The following is a 17,794-nucleotide window of genomic DNA, read 5'->3' as shown; positions in this document are numbered from 1 at the left end:
TCTTCAGAACTGAACGCAATACTGCAGCTGTTTTATAGCATTGCAGCATAACAGCCACCATGTTGTATTCCAGCCTCCTTGAGATGAAGGCTAATAATCTATTGGCCTTTTAAAAAATTATTGTTTATAACTTCCCACTATTTTTTAGTGATTTTTCTACATGGAGCCCTAAATCTCTCTGCTCCTAGTTTCTCATCATTTAGAAAATACTTCGGGGCAGAAATTGGTCGACATATCGCCCCCTACCACCCGCGTACCGCCAAAAAATGTGATTTTGATCAAAATACACCGACATACCGCCAACATACATCTCGGCAGAATTGACATACCACCAAGCGTTATGCACACCATCCGCCGTGCAGAACCGCCCGCATACCACCCTAAAAATCCGATTTTCATCGCATACCGCCAACATACCACCGGAGCTGCATACCGTCCTGGAAAAGATAGTTTTACGCGGTGTAAAGTGGGCGGGAATGAACAGTCGTGCTCGCAGCCGCCATTTTTAAATTGGGAATTGTCAGCTAAAGCAGAATCTCTGTATTTCTGAGGTGAACAGTGATTTTAGAGGGCAATTTAGTGGAAAAGGTATTTTTATTGTTACTGAGTAACTTATTAACATAGAGCATTTTAGTTATATTTTTTTCATCGAAAAGTGTTGTAGAGATTTAAAAAGAATAGGGCCTGTAACATCTCAACCTGTATTGCTAACGACCTGTCTAATGGAGGAACCAAATGTGAGAAAGTTTATTGAGCAAAGTTATAAGTGTAATGGAGGAAGTCGCAAACTGAGGAGGAGGAGGAGGTCTTACCCTGATGACTGTTACCCCAAAAGTTTGACACTGCACAAGAGTGCTTAAATTAAATTCAAACGTTTATGTAAAAATCTCAAAAATATAAAACAATTTTAAAACTTTGTAAAACTTATAACTATAAAACAACTCTAACAACTTTAACAAAACTTTACCAACTTTACTAACAACTTTAATAAAACTGTAATAACTTTAATAGCAACTTTAACAAAACTATTACAACTTTAATAAACTTTTACAAATCAAACTTCAATTATTCAATGAACAAGTATAGCAAAAAGACGCTTTACTGGCGTCGGCCACGACCTCGCCCCGTCCTGAACTGCGTGATCCACCACCCTTGGGACTATTCTCCCCTTTCTTACTCCCGCCCTTCACTTTCCCAGTGCCCCTGAGTCTGGACCTCCCCGTGCTGGTACCAAGCTGGCGTTCAGCACTGCACCCCGAGTGCTCTAGCTGTCAGCTAGAGGGCTGGAAGAAGATGTCAGCTCCCCACCCTCAGGTGCTGTCGACCTGTCTACTATGGCACGGGGGTTCCGCGCCATGTCCCGATCTGGAGTCGGCAGTTCGCTCCATTGCGGTGATCATACGCGACATATCCTCCAACTGCCGCTCTGATAGTGCCACGATGTTTGGATCGTAGTCATGGTCTTGAACAGCTCTCAACCTATGTCGATGCTGGCCTGTGACAGACCCACACTGTCCTGCTACATGCCTACAGCAACCGACCTTTGCTGCACTAACCTCCGGCGCTGCGGCAAAGACGCTGCAACACTGGGGGTGCCTTGCTGTGCACGGCTTGGTCCCGCAGATTCAGAGGAGCCATGGGGAAAACCTGAATACAGACTCCATGGTGGAGGATGTTCCAGCTGACCCACATGGAGCTGGTGTATCCTCCTCCATCTCCATCCCTAGCTTCACCTCCACTGGCTATAGGATCAGCAGCTCTTTCTCTTCCTCTTCCTCATCTCTGTCAGTGGTGAAGTCAGGAGAGAGCTGGGTGATGCCAGAGGTGGAGGCAGTGGGTCCGTCATCTATGTCGCTGTGGTCTGAATCATTCGAGTCTGGAAGAACAAAACAACATTTAAAAAGGCTTCTCACCAGGGGAGGGGTGAGGGTTACATGAACACATAGTACAGTGACTTATTGTAGTTTTACTTAAATGTCCACTACTGCTGCAGTACTGCATTTCATATCGCAGACAGACAATACATATAAACATTGCATTACTTGCCCCCAACATTGCAGTACATCACATGAGGCCAACATTACAGTGCAATCAACTTACATTACATTACATCAGGTCAACATTAGAGTTACAGTTACATTGCATGACACGAGAGGACCGCAACACAGACGCCATTTTATTCAACTTACCATCCTGTGTGAGTGGGTCAGCTCCAATGCCGGCGGTGGCACGGTTGCTATCTCCAACCAGGGACAGGTCACGGATCTCGGTGTCAGTCAGAGGCTCCTGGGTTGTGGGTTCTCCCCCCTGTACATCGCTGATCAGATGCTATTGCATATGTCGTCTTCTGCAGAAAGTAAAGCAAATCAAAGTAAATTTCTTCAATCCATTTAACATTATGCACACACACACACACACACACACCACACACCACACACCACACACCACACACCACACACCACACACACCACACACACACCACACAAACCCTGTTGATCCTCTTGTCATTGCCTGAAAGCACGAATATATCGCCGTAACCTTAAGATAAATAACATCATCCGTGTGACACAGAGCCTACATTTACATGGTACATGGCACATGACAGGTGCATAAATAAAATCATTACTTACTCTTGCTAACCTCACCAGGTCGATCCATCTCTTACGGCACCTTTCCCCAGTGCGTACCATGGTACTTTTGGAGGACACAGCCTCCCCGATCGCGTCCCATATATTGTTGTACTCCTTTGGCGGGGGGAGGTGATAGGGGGAGGCTTACCATGACCATCCTTCATTAGCTCAGAGTACCTCTCTGTTATATGCTTGAGAAGGGCAGGTAACTCCGCCTCATCGAAGGGGGACGCCCTTAACCTCCTGTCCTTTTCGATGTTCCTGCGCTTTGATTTTTTCCGTTAACATTTCCATAATATTTCTTTTGTTATGATTTTTGCTGTGTAAAATATGTCTTCTTATTCTTCAAACTCTGCAATGTGTTTTTAAAGTAACTGCCCGTCGACTAGCTTGCTGCTCCTTCTCACTCTCTCTCCCTCCTCTTCAAGTCACTGCACATGCATGGGTGACCCCTGACCCCCGAAATCATGGGTAAAACGCTTCTTTAAAAAAAACGGAGAAACAAAAACAATTGCGCATGTGCAGTTCAGTGCCACACCGCCCATCGAAGAGAAAGTCAATCTGTATTGACAACTAGGTTACATACCGCCCATTGCAGACCGCTGGCACACCGCTGACATAATGGCGAAAACACTTTGACCAATTTTGTCCTCTTCGGTCTTGGCGGTATGCCGGCGGTTTGAAATGACGCACCGCCGAGAAATAGACGAACCTTACGCATCAACCAATTTTGGGCCCTTCGAGTTTTCTTTCTTATGTCCAAAGTGGATGACCTTGCATTCCCCACTCCATCTGCCACAGTTATGCCCACTCAGTTAACCTATCAATGTCCCTTTACAATTTTCTGCTCCCATCTACACTATTTACTGTGCCCCCAAACTTCATGTCATCAGCAAACATAGGTATAGTGAAAAGCTGAGGCCCCAGACTAGAACTTTGGGGGACACCACTGGTCACAACCTGCCAATTGGAGTACATGCTCACTGGGGGGAAAATTGCGGTCAGATGCTTGCTTCGTACGAATGCCTGAGATCTGAAAAAAATCTACAAAAATACCTGGTGTTCCCGGAGGAATGTAGGATTCCGGTTGGAGGCCTAGAGTCGCTGCGCAGCACACGGGAAGATGTCTTTCACGTACATACCTACATGCTAGAGCCACATGAGTCTGGACCACCAATCACTATGCAGTATTCTCATTAATAAAAATGGAAGCTCTACCACATAAGTGACTTCCTCAAAAAAATTAAATGAAGTTTGCACTTGGAGTTGTGAATCATTATTCAAATTAGTTTAGACCGGAGAATTTAGTGCTATTTGCAATTGACTATTCAGATGGGATAGCACCAATCTTAAACCATTTGAATTGACTTAGATATGCACGAAAAAAATACCCCCCCTGCCCCCACCCAATCTCTATTTTACCCATCCCTCGGTTTGTGTGATTCCAGCAATCTGGACTATAAAATGGTAAAATGAGTCAAAGCAATTAGTCTGTTTGCCTAAACACTGAGAGGATGGAAGAAGGCATTGAAATGAATGGCTTATTTAGGATAGATCGGAAGTAGAGTGCTGTTCAAACGAGTACCAATATCCAAGCTGAAGTAATGCTGAAGACCTTTAATTCTTTAAGAACTGTAACCATTCGCAATATCATTTTATAGTCATGCTATATTTCCTCATTTTCAGGTAGAAAGTGTTTGGATTTGAAGTCAGAGTATTGCTAGTGAGATTTTGAGTGTCAGCCATTAAATATTTGCCAATACACATATTATTTCAGCTCCATTTTCACTTTTTGATTCTATAAGTCTGTTTATTATAGTTCTCACTTTTTAAAATATAAAATAAACTCTTGAAAAAAAATCAACAACTGAGGAAGTTCATTGGTAGCACTCTTGCATCGGTCACAAGATTGTGGTTTTGAAACCCACTCCAGAGACTTGAGCACATAACCTGGGCTGGCATTTAAGGGCAGTACTGAGGGAATGATGCACTGTTGGAAGTGCCGTCTTTCAGTTGAGATGTTAAACCAAGGCCCCATCTGCCCCCTTAGGTGGATTTCAAAGATTTCACGGCACTATTTGATGAAGAGCGGAAGGATTTCTCCCAGTGTCCTGTCCAATATTTATCCCTCAACCAATACTGATGATCAGGTCATTTACTTAATTGCTGTTTGTGGGCCCTTGCTGTGTGCAAGTTGGTTGCCATGTTTCTTCAACATTGATTACATTTCAAAAGTACTCCATTGTCTGTAAAGTGGTTGGATGGTTTCTTTCTATAAATGGTCAAATGGGGAAAGAAAAAAATGTTTGATTCAACATTAATTGCCAGGTTTGATAGACAATTAAAATGAAGGCTAGATAGACTCTTGGGAACCAGATGGAAACTGCAAATGTGCAAACCCTTTAAAGAGAAAGCTGCGTCTCAAGGCAGCAGCTGTCGATGGATCAATGATTGTGCTTTCCTGAACACTTACAAAATATATTGCAGCTGAATGGATAGTTTAACGTATCAAATTATCCTTGTTTAAGCTCAATTCAATAAAGGCAGCATTTGTTTTCAGTCCAGAATTAGAAAAAAAATTCAATCCACAATTTTCTCCCCTTCTTTCCTGAAGGTGCTGACTCCCATCAATGTGCAGTTCTACAGGCGCTGACTTTGGCTAACCTTCATTCGTAAGCCCAGTGACTTTTAGCAGACCACTGATCATGGTGACAGTAACCCTTTCAGATTTTTACCCCTTCCTAATTGTACCATATTTGTTGCCAGCCTGATTGTGAGCAACCAATGTAACACAGATCAGGCACTGAATATGGGACCTTCTGGTTTCCGTAACTCAGTGTCACACAACTGGTGGTGCAGATACTCACTGCATTACTTGAGGACATAGCAGCCCAGATTTTGCCGTCAATAGCGAAGTGAACAGTGCTTGCCGCTGACTTTGAAGGAAGCCACCCACAAAGATCTAGCGATCTCTGTGGCGTGGATTTCACCTCTCCCAATGTTAATTTGATTCTAGGGGAGTTCCAGCGTTCAGCAACAGTGACATCATCAAGCATGGCTAAGCAGCCAATCACATTGAAGAATTCTCACAGACAGCAAACCAGGAAGTAAAATGCACTGATTATCCTTCATTTTTTATAGAATTTACAGAGAGCGAATTAAAGATTGGGACATACACATGGAACTATGGTAGAAGCTGAAATATCATGAACAAACATTCCAAAATAATTTTTATTAAATTAAAAATCTATGGAATTTTTTTATCATAATGGAAACATTTGATATTCCACAAATCTAAAAATAGTTTTTCATGGCCAGAGAGATTGTTCGGTGGCAGTTATGACATAGTACGCCATTAAAAATCCAGTTACACCTCATTCAAAAGACTTAACTTTTTCAGGATTTTTTAATGTGATTTCTAAATATTGCCATCTGCAGGAACTTCAACTGGGCACCCTGTGGAGCAGCAGAGAATTACTAACAGCAACTTCTGGGTTTCCACGTTTAACCGCGCATGTGCGGACGCCAGATGTTGCTGTCAGTTTCACTGTCGTTGCAACCACAAATTCAGGGCCGAATATTTTTATGTTTAAGGAGATGTCCTCTTTATTTCATACAATTCTTTAACTTCATATTTTTGACTTGAGATTCAGAGAATATAGAGTAATTTTTGCAATGTTTTTCCGTCATTGCAGAACCTCACGTGATGGGAGCATAGATCAGAGAATCAGGCATGGAGGTCTGCAGCCTTGATTCATGAGGTTTATGATTTTCTGATGATTAATTTTAATCACTGGAAAATCGAGAGCTTTGTGAGTAAGCCATGCTGAATTTTGCCCTCGCATCTAACCTTGCAAAAATGATCGTTCTAATTTGAATCTTCTGTTTTTGAAAAAGTTAAAGGGGGACAATTATTAACTGCTGGCTGCCCATTTTCTCCCCGTTTTGCAATTGAATTTCTGTGGCCCCATGAACATTTAAACCCATTCCCTCTGCATCCCCGTGACAATACTGATTGTCAGGAATACACAGGCAGGCATTCCAGGTTTTCAGCATTGCTGGGGGAGGGTGAAAATATTATGGAATACATCAGATGACATATTCCCAGCATTTGCATCTTCTTTTGAATATTTGGGTGCATGTATTCTGCAGCCGATCACGCAACAAATACATTCTGGAAGTGGCAGGGGAGAGTGGTAAGAAGTGAATTTCTACTCTGGCCTGCTCGATTTAAACCAGGAAGCTTGCAAAACTCTGTGCAAAATCCTGTCCTTCTCGAATCAAAGGATCGTGGAATGATGCAGCAAAGAGGAAACTATTTTGGCACGTCGTACCTGTGCCGGCCCTTTGAAAGAGCTGTTCAATTAGTTCCACTCCCCTGTTCTTTCCCCATAGCCATGCAATTTTTTTCCCCTTCAATATTTATTCAATTCCATTGTGAAAGCTATTATTTGAATCTGCTTCCACTATCATTTCAGGCAGTGCATTCCAGATCATAACAACTCACTGTGCAAACAATTTCTATTTTCCGCTCAATTGATTGACCAGATTTGTGATGGAGGTTCCTCAAGTGCTTTTATAGGACTAAAAGGCCCGATTTCCAGCATGTTGTGAAAATTAAAATTTAACTAACAAGTGTCTTATTTTTGTGCTGATGTACAGAATGATCTATTAACTTCTTCCTTCAATAATGTATTCTATCCTGAGCATGAAAGATCACCCTCTTGATATTTGAAATGTCTTCACCAGCTTTAAGCAGTGAAAGGAAACAATGTAATAAAAAAGACAACTTGATGCCCAATTTTAAATTTCATTATTTAGTACGGGGTAGTGAACAAGAATCCAGCCAGCCAGATTCGGCTGCTTCAGGTTTATTTATGAAGACCCAGCTTTGGCCAATCTGATTCAGATCACTTTATCCAGATATGAGTTTATCATCATGATTGGAGAGCAGGTTGGCATCTGTAGCTATAACAGAACAACATTAGAGCAATCTACCTCATGGTGATGGTGGAAGGAGGCTGCTGCTCAACATTCAGTTCTCTGGTTGAAGGAGAGGTTGTATGATTTCCAGCCGATTATAAATGTAATGCCTTTTTAAAAGTTGTTAGCGAAAGTAACTATGGTAAAATTCTTCTTCTTCCAATTGGTATGTGTCCAGGATTTTTGGAAATCTGACAGAGTTGATAATTGTGCATCTGGCCTTGTGTGTGGGAGTGGAGAGGTCTCCATGTTTGTTGTGGGATCTAAGGAGGGAATTGAAGTACGTTCGTGTTGGTGGCTGGGCTCGAGAAAAGCAGCACTCAAGTGGAGACCAGTGGACTCTGTGTGTCATTCAGACTGCTGTATCAGCCTAGCTTGCTCAAGCAAGTCCCCTGTGGTGGGGCTGGAATTTTCAACCTTTTGACTTAGAGGAGAGAGTGTTACCAACTGAGCAAAACAAGCACAATGGCCTGGATATTGCCGTGGGTATGATGCCGTACTCTGGGAGTGCGCCGTCATACCACCTTTGAAATATACCGCAAGTTCGGGATTTCCACATGCGCTTACGCATGGGAGAAATCCCGAACTTGTGATCTCTCATAGAATCATAGAAATTTACAGCACGGAAGTATGCCATTCTGCCCATCATGTCCCTGCCGGCCAACAATGAGCTATCCAGCCTAATCCCACTTTCCAGCTCTTGGTCCGTAGCCTTGTAGGTTATGGCGTTTCATGTGCATATCCAAGTACTTTCTAAATGTGGCAAGGGTTTCTGCCTCTACCACCCTTTCAGGCAGAGAGTTCCAGATCCCTACCACCCTCTGGGTGAAATAATTTCCCCTCAAATCTCCTCTAAACGTTCTACTAATTACTTTAAATCTATGCCCATGGGTTGTTGACCCCTCTGCTAAGGGAAATAGGCTCCTCCTATCCACTATTATACACCTCAATAAGGTCTCCCCTCAGCCTCCTCCTCCACAGCCTATCCAATCTTTCCTCAAAGCTAAAATTCTCAAGTCCAGGCAACATCCTCATCAATCTCCTCTGTACCCTCTCTGGTGCAATCGTATCTTTCCTATATTGTAGTAACCAGAACTGCATGGAGTACTCTAGCTGTGACCTAAGTAGTGTTTTATACAGCTCAAGCATAATGTCTCTGCTCTTGTATTCCATGCCTCGGCTAATAAAAGCAAGTATTCCGCATGCCTTTTTAACCAACTTATCTACCTGTCCTGCTACCTTCAGGGATCTTTGGACATGCACGGCAAGGTCCCGCTGTTCCTCTCCACTTCTCAGTGTCCTACCATTTATTGTGTATTCCCTTTCCTTGTTAGCCCTTCCCAAATGTATTACCTCACACTTTTCAGGATTGAATTCCATTTGCCACTGTTCTGCCCACCTGACCAGTTGATTGATATCTTCCTGCAGTCTACAGCTTTCTTCTTCATTATCAACCACAAGGCCAATTTTTGTATCATCTGCAAACCTCTTAATAATACCTTCTACATTCAAGTATAAATCATTGATATATACCATAAAAAGCAAGCAGCCTAGTACTGAGCCCTGCGGAACCCCACTGGAAACAGCCTTCCAGTTACCAAAACACCCATCAACCATTACCCTTTGCTTCCTGCCTCTGAGCCAATTTTGGATCCAACGTGTCACTTTGCCTTGGATCCCATGGGCTTTTACTTTCGTGACCAGTTAGCCATGTGGGACCTTATCAAAAGCTTTGCTAAAATCTATATACATTACATCAAATGCATAACCCTCATCGACCCTTCTTGTTACCTCCTCAAAAAATTCAATCAAGTCAGTCAGACATGCCCTTCCCTTAACAAATCCATGCTGACTGTCCTTGATTAATCCATCATAAATGAAGATTTATCCTAACACTCAGAATTTTTTCCAATAATTTTCCCACCACCGAGGTTAGGCTAAATGGCCTGTAATTACTCGGTCTATCCCTTTCTCGCTTTTTAAACAACGGTACAATGGTAGCAGTGCTCCAGTCCTCCGGCACCACACCTGTAGCCAGAGAGGATTGGAAAAGGATGGTAAGATCCTCTTATAAGCCTAGGATACATTTCATCTGGGCCTGGGGGTTTAACCAATTTCACAGATGCTAAACCCCAGAATACTTCCTCTCTCACTATGTTTATTTCATCAAATATTTCACTCTCCTCCTCTCTGATTGTAATATCTGCATCACCCCTCTCCTTTGTGAAAACAGACGCAAAGTATTAATTAAGAACCATACCCACGTCTTCCGCCTCCACACATAGATTACCTTTATGGTCTCTAATAGGCCCTATTCTTTAGTTATCCTCTTGCTCTTAATGTATTTATAAAATATCTTTGGGTTTTCCTTGATTTTAATTGCCAAACTGTTTTCATGCTCTCTCTTTGCTTTCCTAATTTCCTTTTTAGTTTCAACCATGCACTTTCTATACTCCTCTAGAATTTCTGCAGTTTTGAGCACTCTGTATCTGTCATAAGGCTCCTTTATTTTCTTTATCCTACCCTGTATGCCCCTTGACATCCAGGGGCTCTAGATTTGTTAGCCCCACCCTTTTTCTTTAAGGGTACATACTTGCTCTGAACCCTCATGATCTCCTGCTTGAATGCCTCCCATTGCCCTGACATTGATTTGCCTTTAAGTAGCTGTTCCCAGGCCACTTTGATCAAATCCCATCTCAGCTCAGCAAAATTGGCTTTGTTCCAATTGTGAACTTTTATTCCTGGTCTGTCTTTGTCCTTTTCCATAACTACCCTAAATCTAACTGAATTATGATCACTAGCACCAATGTGCTCTCTCACTGATACCCCTTCCACCTGCCCAGCTTCATTCCCTAAAACTAAGTCCAGAACCCTCCTTGCTTGCTATGCACTGACTCTCAAGGGCCGCATTGACAGGTGATCCATACCGCCTTGGAAATCACAAGTTTAATTCTGAAAATTAACATTAAATATATGGCTGGACATTTTTTTAAGAAACTTTGAAAAACATATTTTTTTAAACTTTGGCCATCTTTAAATCAGGTTCTACCTTATTGCTTCTCACCACCTGACTCAGGTCCATTTTTTACTCTCATTTTGCTATATATGCTGGCTTTTAAAAATATGAAAGTTAAAACTTCAGTAAATCATTGAAGGATGAGAGGAGACTGTTTAAAGTTAAAAGTATCAAAAGAAACCAAGAATTTAGGCTTTTTTAAGTATGAGCGTGTTAGAATTGTAGAGCAGGTTACGAGTGGAGGTGGTGGAACAGAAAACCGTGGCAGGGTTTGAAGTAGAGCTGAATGTATTCCTGTTAGGAAAGGAGTACAGGATTATTAGTTCCAGAATCATTAAGGAAACAGATGGGAAGTTTGGAAGGGCAAAAGGATGGAACAGCGACCTTCTTTTTCCTTGTGGCTGTGAATTTCCTCCGGCCAAATTATGGCAGCAATTCGAGAATAGCTCCAAAGAAACTCCCCACTGACATGTTAAAGGCAGATGGAGAGCTACAGAAAAAGAGAAGAATGGACAGTCTTACAAGAGGACCAATAAAAAATAAGTGAGATAAGGAATTGGAGATAAACAGACAGAGACAAACAAACAATAACAAGAAAAATATGTTATACACGTATAGAGAGAAAGGAAGAGAGGGAGACACCGAATTCCGGAGTGGGAGACAAGCAGGGCCACAGTTATAGGAAGAGAGAGATAACATTTGTATTTTTGTCCTTGAGCAGTGTTGTTTCAGGAGATCACTTAATAAAAAGATGAATAACCATAGTTAATTTAATTTATTTTGTGTATGGTAAATACCTCAAAATGGCTGCCGCAGAACTATGTGTGGCCTGATAACTGCAATAAAATTCAAATTCAAATTCATGTCCAGCTGAGTAATTACATAGTGGGATATATATTCATGTACATAACAGTATTGTGCAGTACGTAATAGTTACAATAATGCATTTGATTGCTTAGGAAAGGCTTTTGATTAGAACAAGGAAGGTTAGGAGGAGATCTGACTGAGGGCTTCAAAATTATGAGAGGTTTTGATAAGGTAAATGGGAAAAAAAAACTATTCCCAATGATTGGTGAGTTGGTAACCATAGGGCATAAATTGAAGATCACCACCAAAACAATTACAGCAGAGCTGAGGAGACTCTGGTCCTGAAATCCCTGCCTTGCTGGGCCTGTACGAATAGGTCTTGCAAAAGCCGGTTTTCGGGGCACAGTGCGCATGTGCCGGAAACCGTCTTTTCCGATCTGTCAAGATTTCTCTTGATAGATCTTCCGCATCCTCGGGAGAAGGACATCCGCGCGGTGAGATTGGACTATTTGCCCGACTCTTGCCCAGCGAATATCCTTCAAACTCTTACGCCTGGCAAAAGCAGGTGCATAGCCTACTTTTACCACCGTAAGAGTTTTAAAACATATAAAAATTAAATTTAAATACGCATTTTTATAGTAAAAACCCTGTCCACTAAGGTAAGTTTATTTTAAACCCAATTAAAACACATTAAAAAAAAATCTAAAAAGTATATATTTTTTCTACAACATTAATTAACTTTAATTTTAAATATGGGAGGTGTTTTTTTTATTTATTATGTGTGTTTGGGCGTTTTAGGGGGTTATTCTCATTGATAGTAATAGGAACTTATAAAATCAGAGTTTCCATTACTATCAATGAGAATACTGTATTGTGATTGGTTGTCCAGGCCCACGTGACTCCAGCTTTTCCATCCATATCTAGAAGACATGGACGCACTACGATGCATGAGAAACGAAGGCCTCCGACCAGAATCCAAGGTGCCTCCGGGACCCCCAGATACATTCCTATAGAAATTTCGGATCAGAGGCTTTCGTCCATAGGTAGCCTCCAATCGGAATTTCAGGGCCTTTATTTTGTTATTCAGAGGGTTGTTAGCATATAGGATGCCCTATCAGCAACAGCAGCGGAAACATAATCCAATAATAGCTTTAAGAAGAGAAATGGCTAAATATTTGATGGTGCAATGGATGGGACTTAGTAAATAGCTATTTTCAAAACCTTCTTAGTTACGATGAGCCAAAAGGTCTCCTCGTGTACTGAAAGATAGCATGATATACTCTCCACCTACCTGGATGAGTACAGCTCCAACAACACTCAAGAAGCTCGACACCATCCAGGACAAAGCAGGCGGGCTTCATTGGCACCCCATCCACCACCTTAAACATTCACTCCCTCCACCACCAGTGTACCGTGGCTGCAGTGTGTACCATCTGCATGATGCACTGCAGCAACTCGCCAAGCCTTCGGCAGCACCTCCCAAACCCGCGACCTCTACCAGCTAGAAGGACAAGGGCAGCAGGCGCATGGGAGCACCATCACCTCCGAGTTCCCCTCCAAGTCACACACCATCCTGACTTAGAAATGTATCGCCATTCCTTCATTGTCATTGGGAAAATCCTGGAACTCCCTCCCTAACAGCACTGTGGGAGTACCTTCAGCTTATGAACTGCAGCGGTTCAAGAAGACGGCTCACCACCACCTTCTCAAGGGCAATTAGGGATGGGCAATAAATGGTGACCTTGCCAGCGATATCCATATCCTGTGAATGAATAAATAAAAAAATATGAACAATAGTGCATTTAGAGCAAAGTTCATTTTTAGAAACAGAGAAAAATATGAGGGCTGATTCCCTAGTTGATACCGATCTCGCACCGGTTGAAAATCGTGGACCGAAAACATGTGACTTTTCATCCATTTAATTATTGAATAGAAAATTAAGGATTACGGGCTTGTGAATTTCTGACCAGTGTTCCTTACAAGTGATAAGCAGTGTCTGATCAGGAATTTACTTCTAGAATCCTGGAATCATAGAATGGCTACAGCACATTCGGCCTGTCAAGTCCATGCCAGCTCTCTGCAGAAGCTCCTCAGTCCGCCCCAATCCACTGCCCTTTCCCCGTAGCCTTGCAAATTTTTTCCTTCAGGTACTCATCCAATTTCCTTTTGAAAGCCACAACTGAATCTGCCTTCACCACCTTTTCAGGCATTAAATTCCACATTCTAACCATTCTCTGCATAAAAACGCTTTTCCTCACGTCGCCTTTGGTTCTTCTGCCAATCACCTTCATCCGTGTCCTCTGGTTCTCGACCCTTCTGCCAATGGGAACAGTTTCTCTCTATCTACTCTGTCTGGACCCCTCATGATTTTGAACACCTCTATCAAATCTCCTGTCAACCTTTTCTGCTCGAAGGAGAACAACCCCAGCTTCTCCAGTCCATCCACGTAACTGAAGTCCCTCAACCCTGGAACCATTCTTATAAATCTTTTCTGCACCCTCTCAAAGGCCTTCACATCCTTCCTAAAGTGCAGAATTGGACACAATACACCAGTTGAGATCGAACCAGTGTTTTATAAAGGTTCATCATAACTTCCTTGCTTTTGTTTATGAAGCCGAGGATCCCATAAGCTTTTTTAACCGCTTTCTCAACCTGCCCTGCCACCTTCAACGTTTTGTGCACATATTCCCGCTTAATCTTTTATTTTCACTCATCTACTTTTACTTACAGAACCTCAAATGCTTATAAGATTATTGATTGTAAATGGGCTGATAATTTAAATAATAAGGCAGCAGTTTGCAACTGTAGATGTTCAAATGTTTGGGATCTGGAATGTATATTTGGAAACAACTGAGTTGATTAATGTTCCCAAACTTCTTCAAATATACAATATGTTACAGACACTAACAAGCACATGATTGCTATTCCATCACTTTGCAAAGACATTTATTATTTAATGTGGTCACATTTTGAATCATTTTTCTTTTGGACTCAGGTATAATATGAATTATTTTTGTAATTCCCTGATTTAATATTGTTTTGATTTTTTTTGTGGGCCTCCTGTCATGGAGACTCATTACTCATCTCATCCTGTGTACGGAGGTGGGCTTAATCTTGTTACACGAGAGTGGAAAAACAAACTGCCAGAATTACGTGACAGTTTCTGGGGAGGTGGGTGTTGGCAGGTTGGATGATGCGATTAATATTTGATCGCATCGCAGCAAGTACTCCTGAAAGTTGGAGTCATTTATTTACTTTGGCATGGATTTTGCCAACTTATTAAAGGGGGGTCAAAAGGGTCTGGTGACTCAAGCTGTCCACATCGTTTTTTTTTGGTGAGAAAGTATATGCTTTAACCTCTGTGTCTACTATCACTAGGACAGCACTTTTATCTCTTACAGGAAGGGGGCAGTTGCTGTAATTTGTGAAACAGTGTTCAGCACAAACTCCAGTTTTAATGAGCCCAGCTTCACACTCCTGCTGTCCAGCCTGTCACGCGGCTCCCCTATTTTGGGTGGTTGGCTCCCCCCTCTGCACTGTTCTAATTAGAACATGGAAGGTTCGAACTTGGACGCAATGGGAATCAAGAAATATGGGGTTGGGTGGGAAGGGGAGTTCGAAAATCAGCCATGATCGTATTGAATGGTGGAGCAGGCTCAAAGGGCCGTATGGCCTACACTTGCTCCTAATTGTTATGGTTTTATGTTCTTAAGATTACAAGATGATTTGATAGAATTTTTTCAAATGATGTAGGGATGGGATTAAGTAGATAGAAACAGACTGTTTCCAGTGGTGGAGGGGATGTAGATATAGGATTAAATGCAAATGGTTTAGGACACCGATCAGGAGAACCTATTTTACACAGATGATTGTGAGACCGGATGTGCATTACTGGAGCTAGTGATTGAGGAAGATACAATGTTAACTTTTCAGAATAGATTAGATAAGTTGGCTGAAAGAAAGAGGAATATAGTGATCGGAACAGAGCAGGCACATGCCATTAGAACTACTGCAGGGACGAGGGATAATTACCAACATGGACTGATTGGGCAAAACAGCCATTTCTTTGTGCTATTTTCCTATGTAAATTTTACATTACTTTTCCTAGCATTGCCACACATTGGATTTAAGTCCAGTCATTTGTGGGTTACAAAGTGTCGAAGCCAATCTGAAGAGGCAGTGGCTGAGAAACGCAGGAGAGGACAATGTAGGATGCAGAGAGGCTGGGGCTTGGGATGGAGCGGGATGGGGCCAGCAACAGGGCACAGCAAAATGGGATGAAGTACGGTTACAGAGCAGAGCAGGGCAACGGTAAACCTGCAAGATTCGTGATGAGGTTGTATTCATAATTCTAAGGGGAGAGATTCACTATCGCCCCATTTAGGGCGACAGCTGCTAACAATTTCAAACTTTTAAAAAATTCACCGTTTGTGCTCCAAGAAGGAAGTGGAGTGCGAAATCAAGCGCCCCACTTCCTTCTGGGTGCTCCACTTCTTTTTTAGAGCGCAGTCAGCAGCAGGCAGGGCAGTGAGTCCGGCAGTGCTGCACTCTGGACTGCCTCCTGCAACCGTGGGTGTTTTCACCCAGTGCCGCAGGGGGCGGAAGGCAATTTCGGATTTGGGGCACTGCCAGGAAGATGCGCACGGCGATGATGTCACGATCTCCGAACGAAAGATGTCGGGGCGCAATACCGTAGTGCCGCCGCAAAAGTCCCGCCGAATATGTCGGGAGTCGATGTCATCACCGCGCCCAGTCGCAAGGCCATTTGCAACTCCCGAGTTTTGAAGTGTTTTATATTTCAAACAAGACAGTCTGAGACATTAAAGGTGGACAGTATATAATTATAGCACTCAGGAAATTTTATTAATGGTCTGAATAATCCAGTTTATTAGTTAATACTTTTAATATATAAATCATGACTGATATTTAACCAGATACACTTTTCCAAATGCACAACATTTCATATTCCAATAAAAATAGATGAAATCAAACAGGACTCTCTCATGTAATGAATATAATCTTTCAGGGAATAAAATTGAAGTCAGTTGTTTTGAGTGTGCTTTAGTTCCTTCACGTGCTATATACCAATTTCTATAAGTTCTCGAATGGTTTACAGCAGGCCAAAAGGCATCAGTACGTCAGCACAGAGTTCAAAGAAATGTCGGTCTCTCCGTAGTCTATGTCATCATTCAGGTACTGCATATTCTCACTTCAGAATTCCAGAATTATGAGATTCATTTCTATCAAATACATGTATTTCTTCTGCTCTAACTTCAAGGCTTTAAGCCAAGAGCTGAGCTCGTTTAATCAGCACAACAGTTTATGCAATCAAAGAGATTTAACTGATTTTCTTCACTCTTATTTTTTACCTGTAACTACACTGAAGCAGCAGGAAAACCAAGGTGCTGTGAGAATTACCCCTCTGTGACAGATTCACACCAGTTGCCTAAATGTGATTCCAGTGGTTTCAAACCCACATCACAGTGTACATCATGCAAAAAACAAAACCAGCGCAATAAAATTGCCGCATTAAATTTATCTTGAAATAAAATCAGATTACAAGACAGAAAGACGTGGATTAATATAACGTCTTTCATGACCACCAGACATCTCAAAGCGCTTTACAGCCAATGAAGTACTTTGTGGAGTGTAGTCACTGTTGCAATGTACAAAACGCGGCAGCCAATTTGCGCATAGCAAGCTCTCACAAACAGCAATGTGATAATGACCAGATAATCTTTTTTTTTGTTATGTTGATTGAGGGATAAATATTGGCCAGGACACTGGGGACAACTCCCCTGCTTTTCTTCAAAATAGTGCTATGGAATCTTTTACGTCCACCTGAGAGAGCAGACGGGGCCTCGGTTTAATGTCTCATCTGAAAGACGGCACATTCGACATTGCAGCACTCCCTCGGCATTGCACTGGAGTATCAGCTTAGATTTTTTGTGTTCAGGTCCCTGGAGTGGGACTTGAACCCATAACCTTCTGACCCAGAGACGAGAGTGCTACCCACTGAGCCACAATTACCTAATGAAAACAAGTCAGTTCTGAGTTGGACTCAAAATAATAAATACCTACAAGTTAATGTTTGATTTATTAAATTATTTTCCATCATTCTAATTATGTGTTTTGTAGGTGTTACCTTGGAATTAGATTCTTGCTTAGACCCAGGAATTCCTGTAAATGGCCGGCGACATGGAAACAACTTTTCTATCGGGTCGACTGTGACCTTCAGTTGTTGCCCAGGATACACGTTAAGTGATGATGAACCCCTGATCTGTGAAGATAACCGGCAATGGAACCATGCGTTGCCAAGCTGTGAAGGTAGGTGCCTATTTCTTGTATATATCGACAG

At 42.1% G+C, this 17,794-nt stretch overlaps 1 protein-coding gene across 1 annotated transcript in view; it reads left to right on the top strand.

The window, feature by feature from the left end:
• Window positions 1-17,794, top strand: part of LOC139266579 (CUB and sushi domain-containing protein 1-like) — a 3,131,815-nt gene that overhangs the window by 2,397,352 nt on the left and 716,669 nt on the right. Inside the window, exon 18 of the mRNA XM_070884173.1 lies at window positions 17,575-17,763. Coding sequence (XP_070740274.1) covers window positions 17,575-17,763 — 189 coding nt within the window. The remainder of the gene's footprint in view (window positions 1-17,574; window positions 17,764-17,794) is intronic.

Source organism: Pristiophorus japonicus, chromosome 7, assembly GCF_044704955.1.
Source record: "Pristiophorus japonicus isolate sPriJap1 chromosome 7, sPriJap1.hap1, whole genome shotgun sequence".
In the NCBI taxonomy this organism is placed as follows: domain Eukaryota; kingdom Metazoa; phylum Chordata; class Chondrichthyes; family Pristiophoridae; genus Pristiophorus; species Pristiophorus japonicus.
The sequence above is the reverse complement of the archived record's forward strand: the minus strand, read 5'-3'. Positions and strand labels throughout refer to the sequence as shown.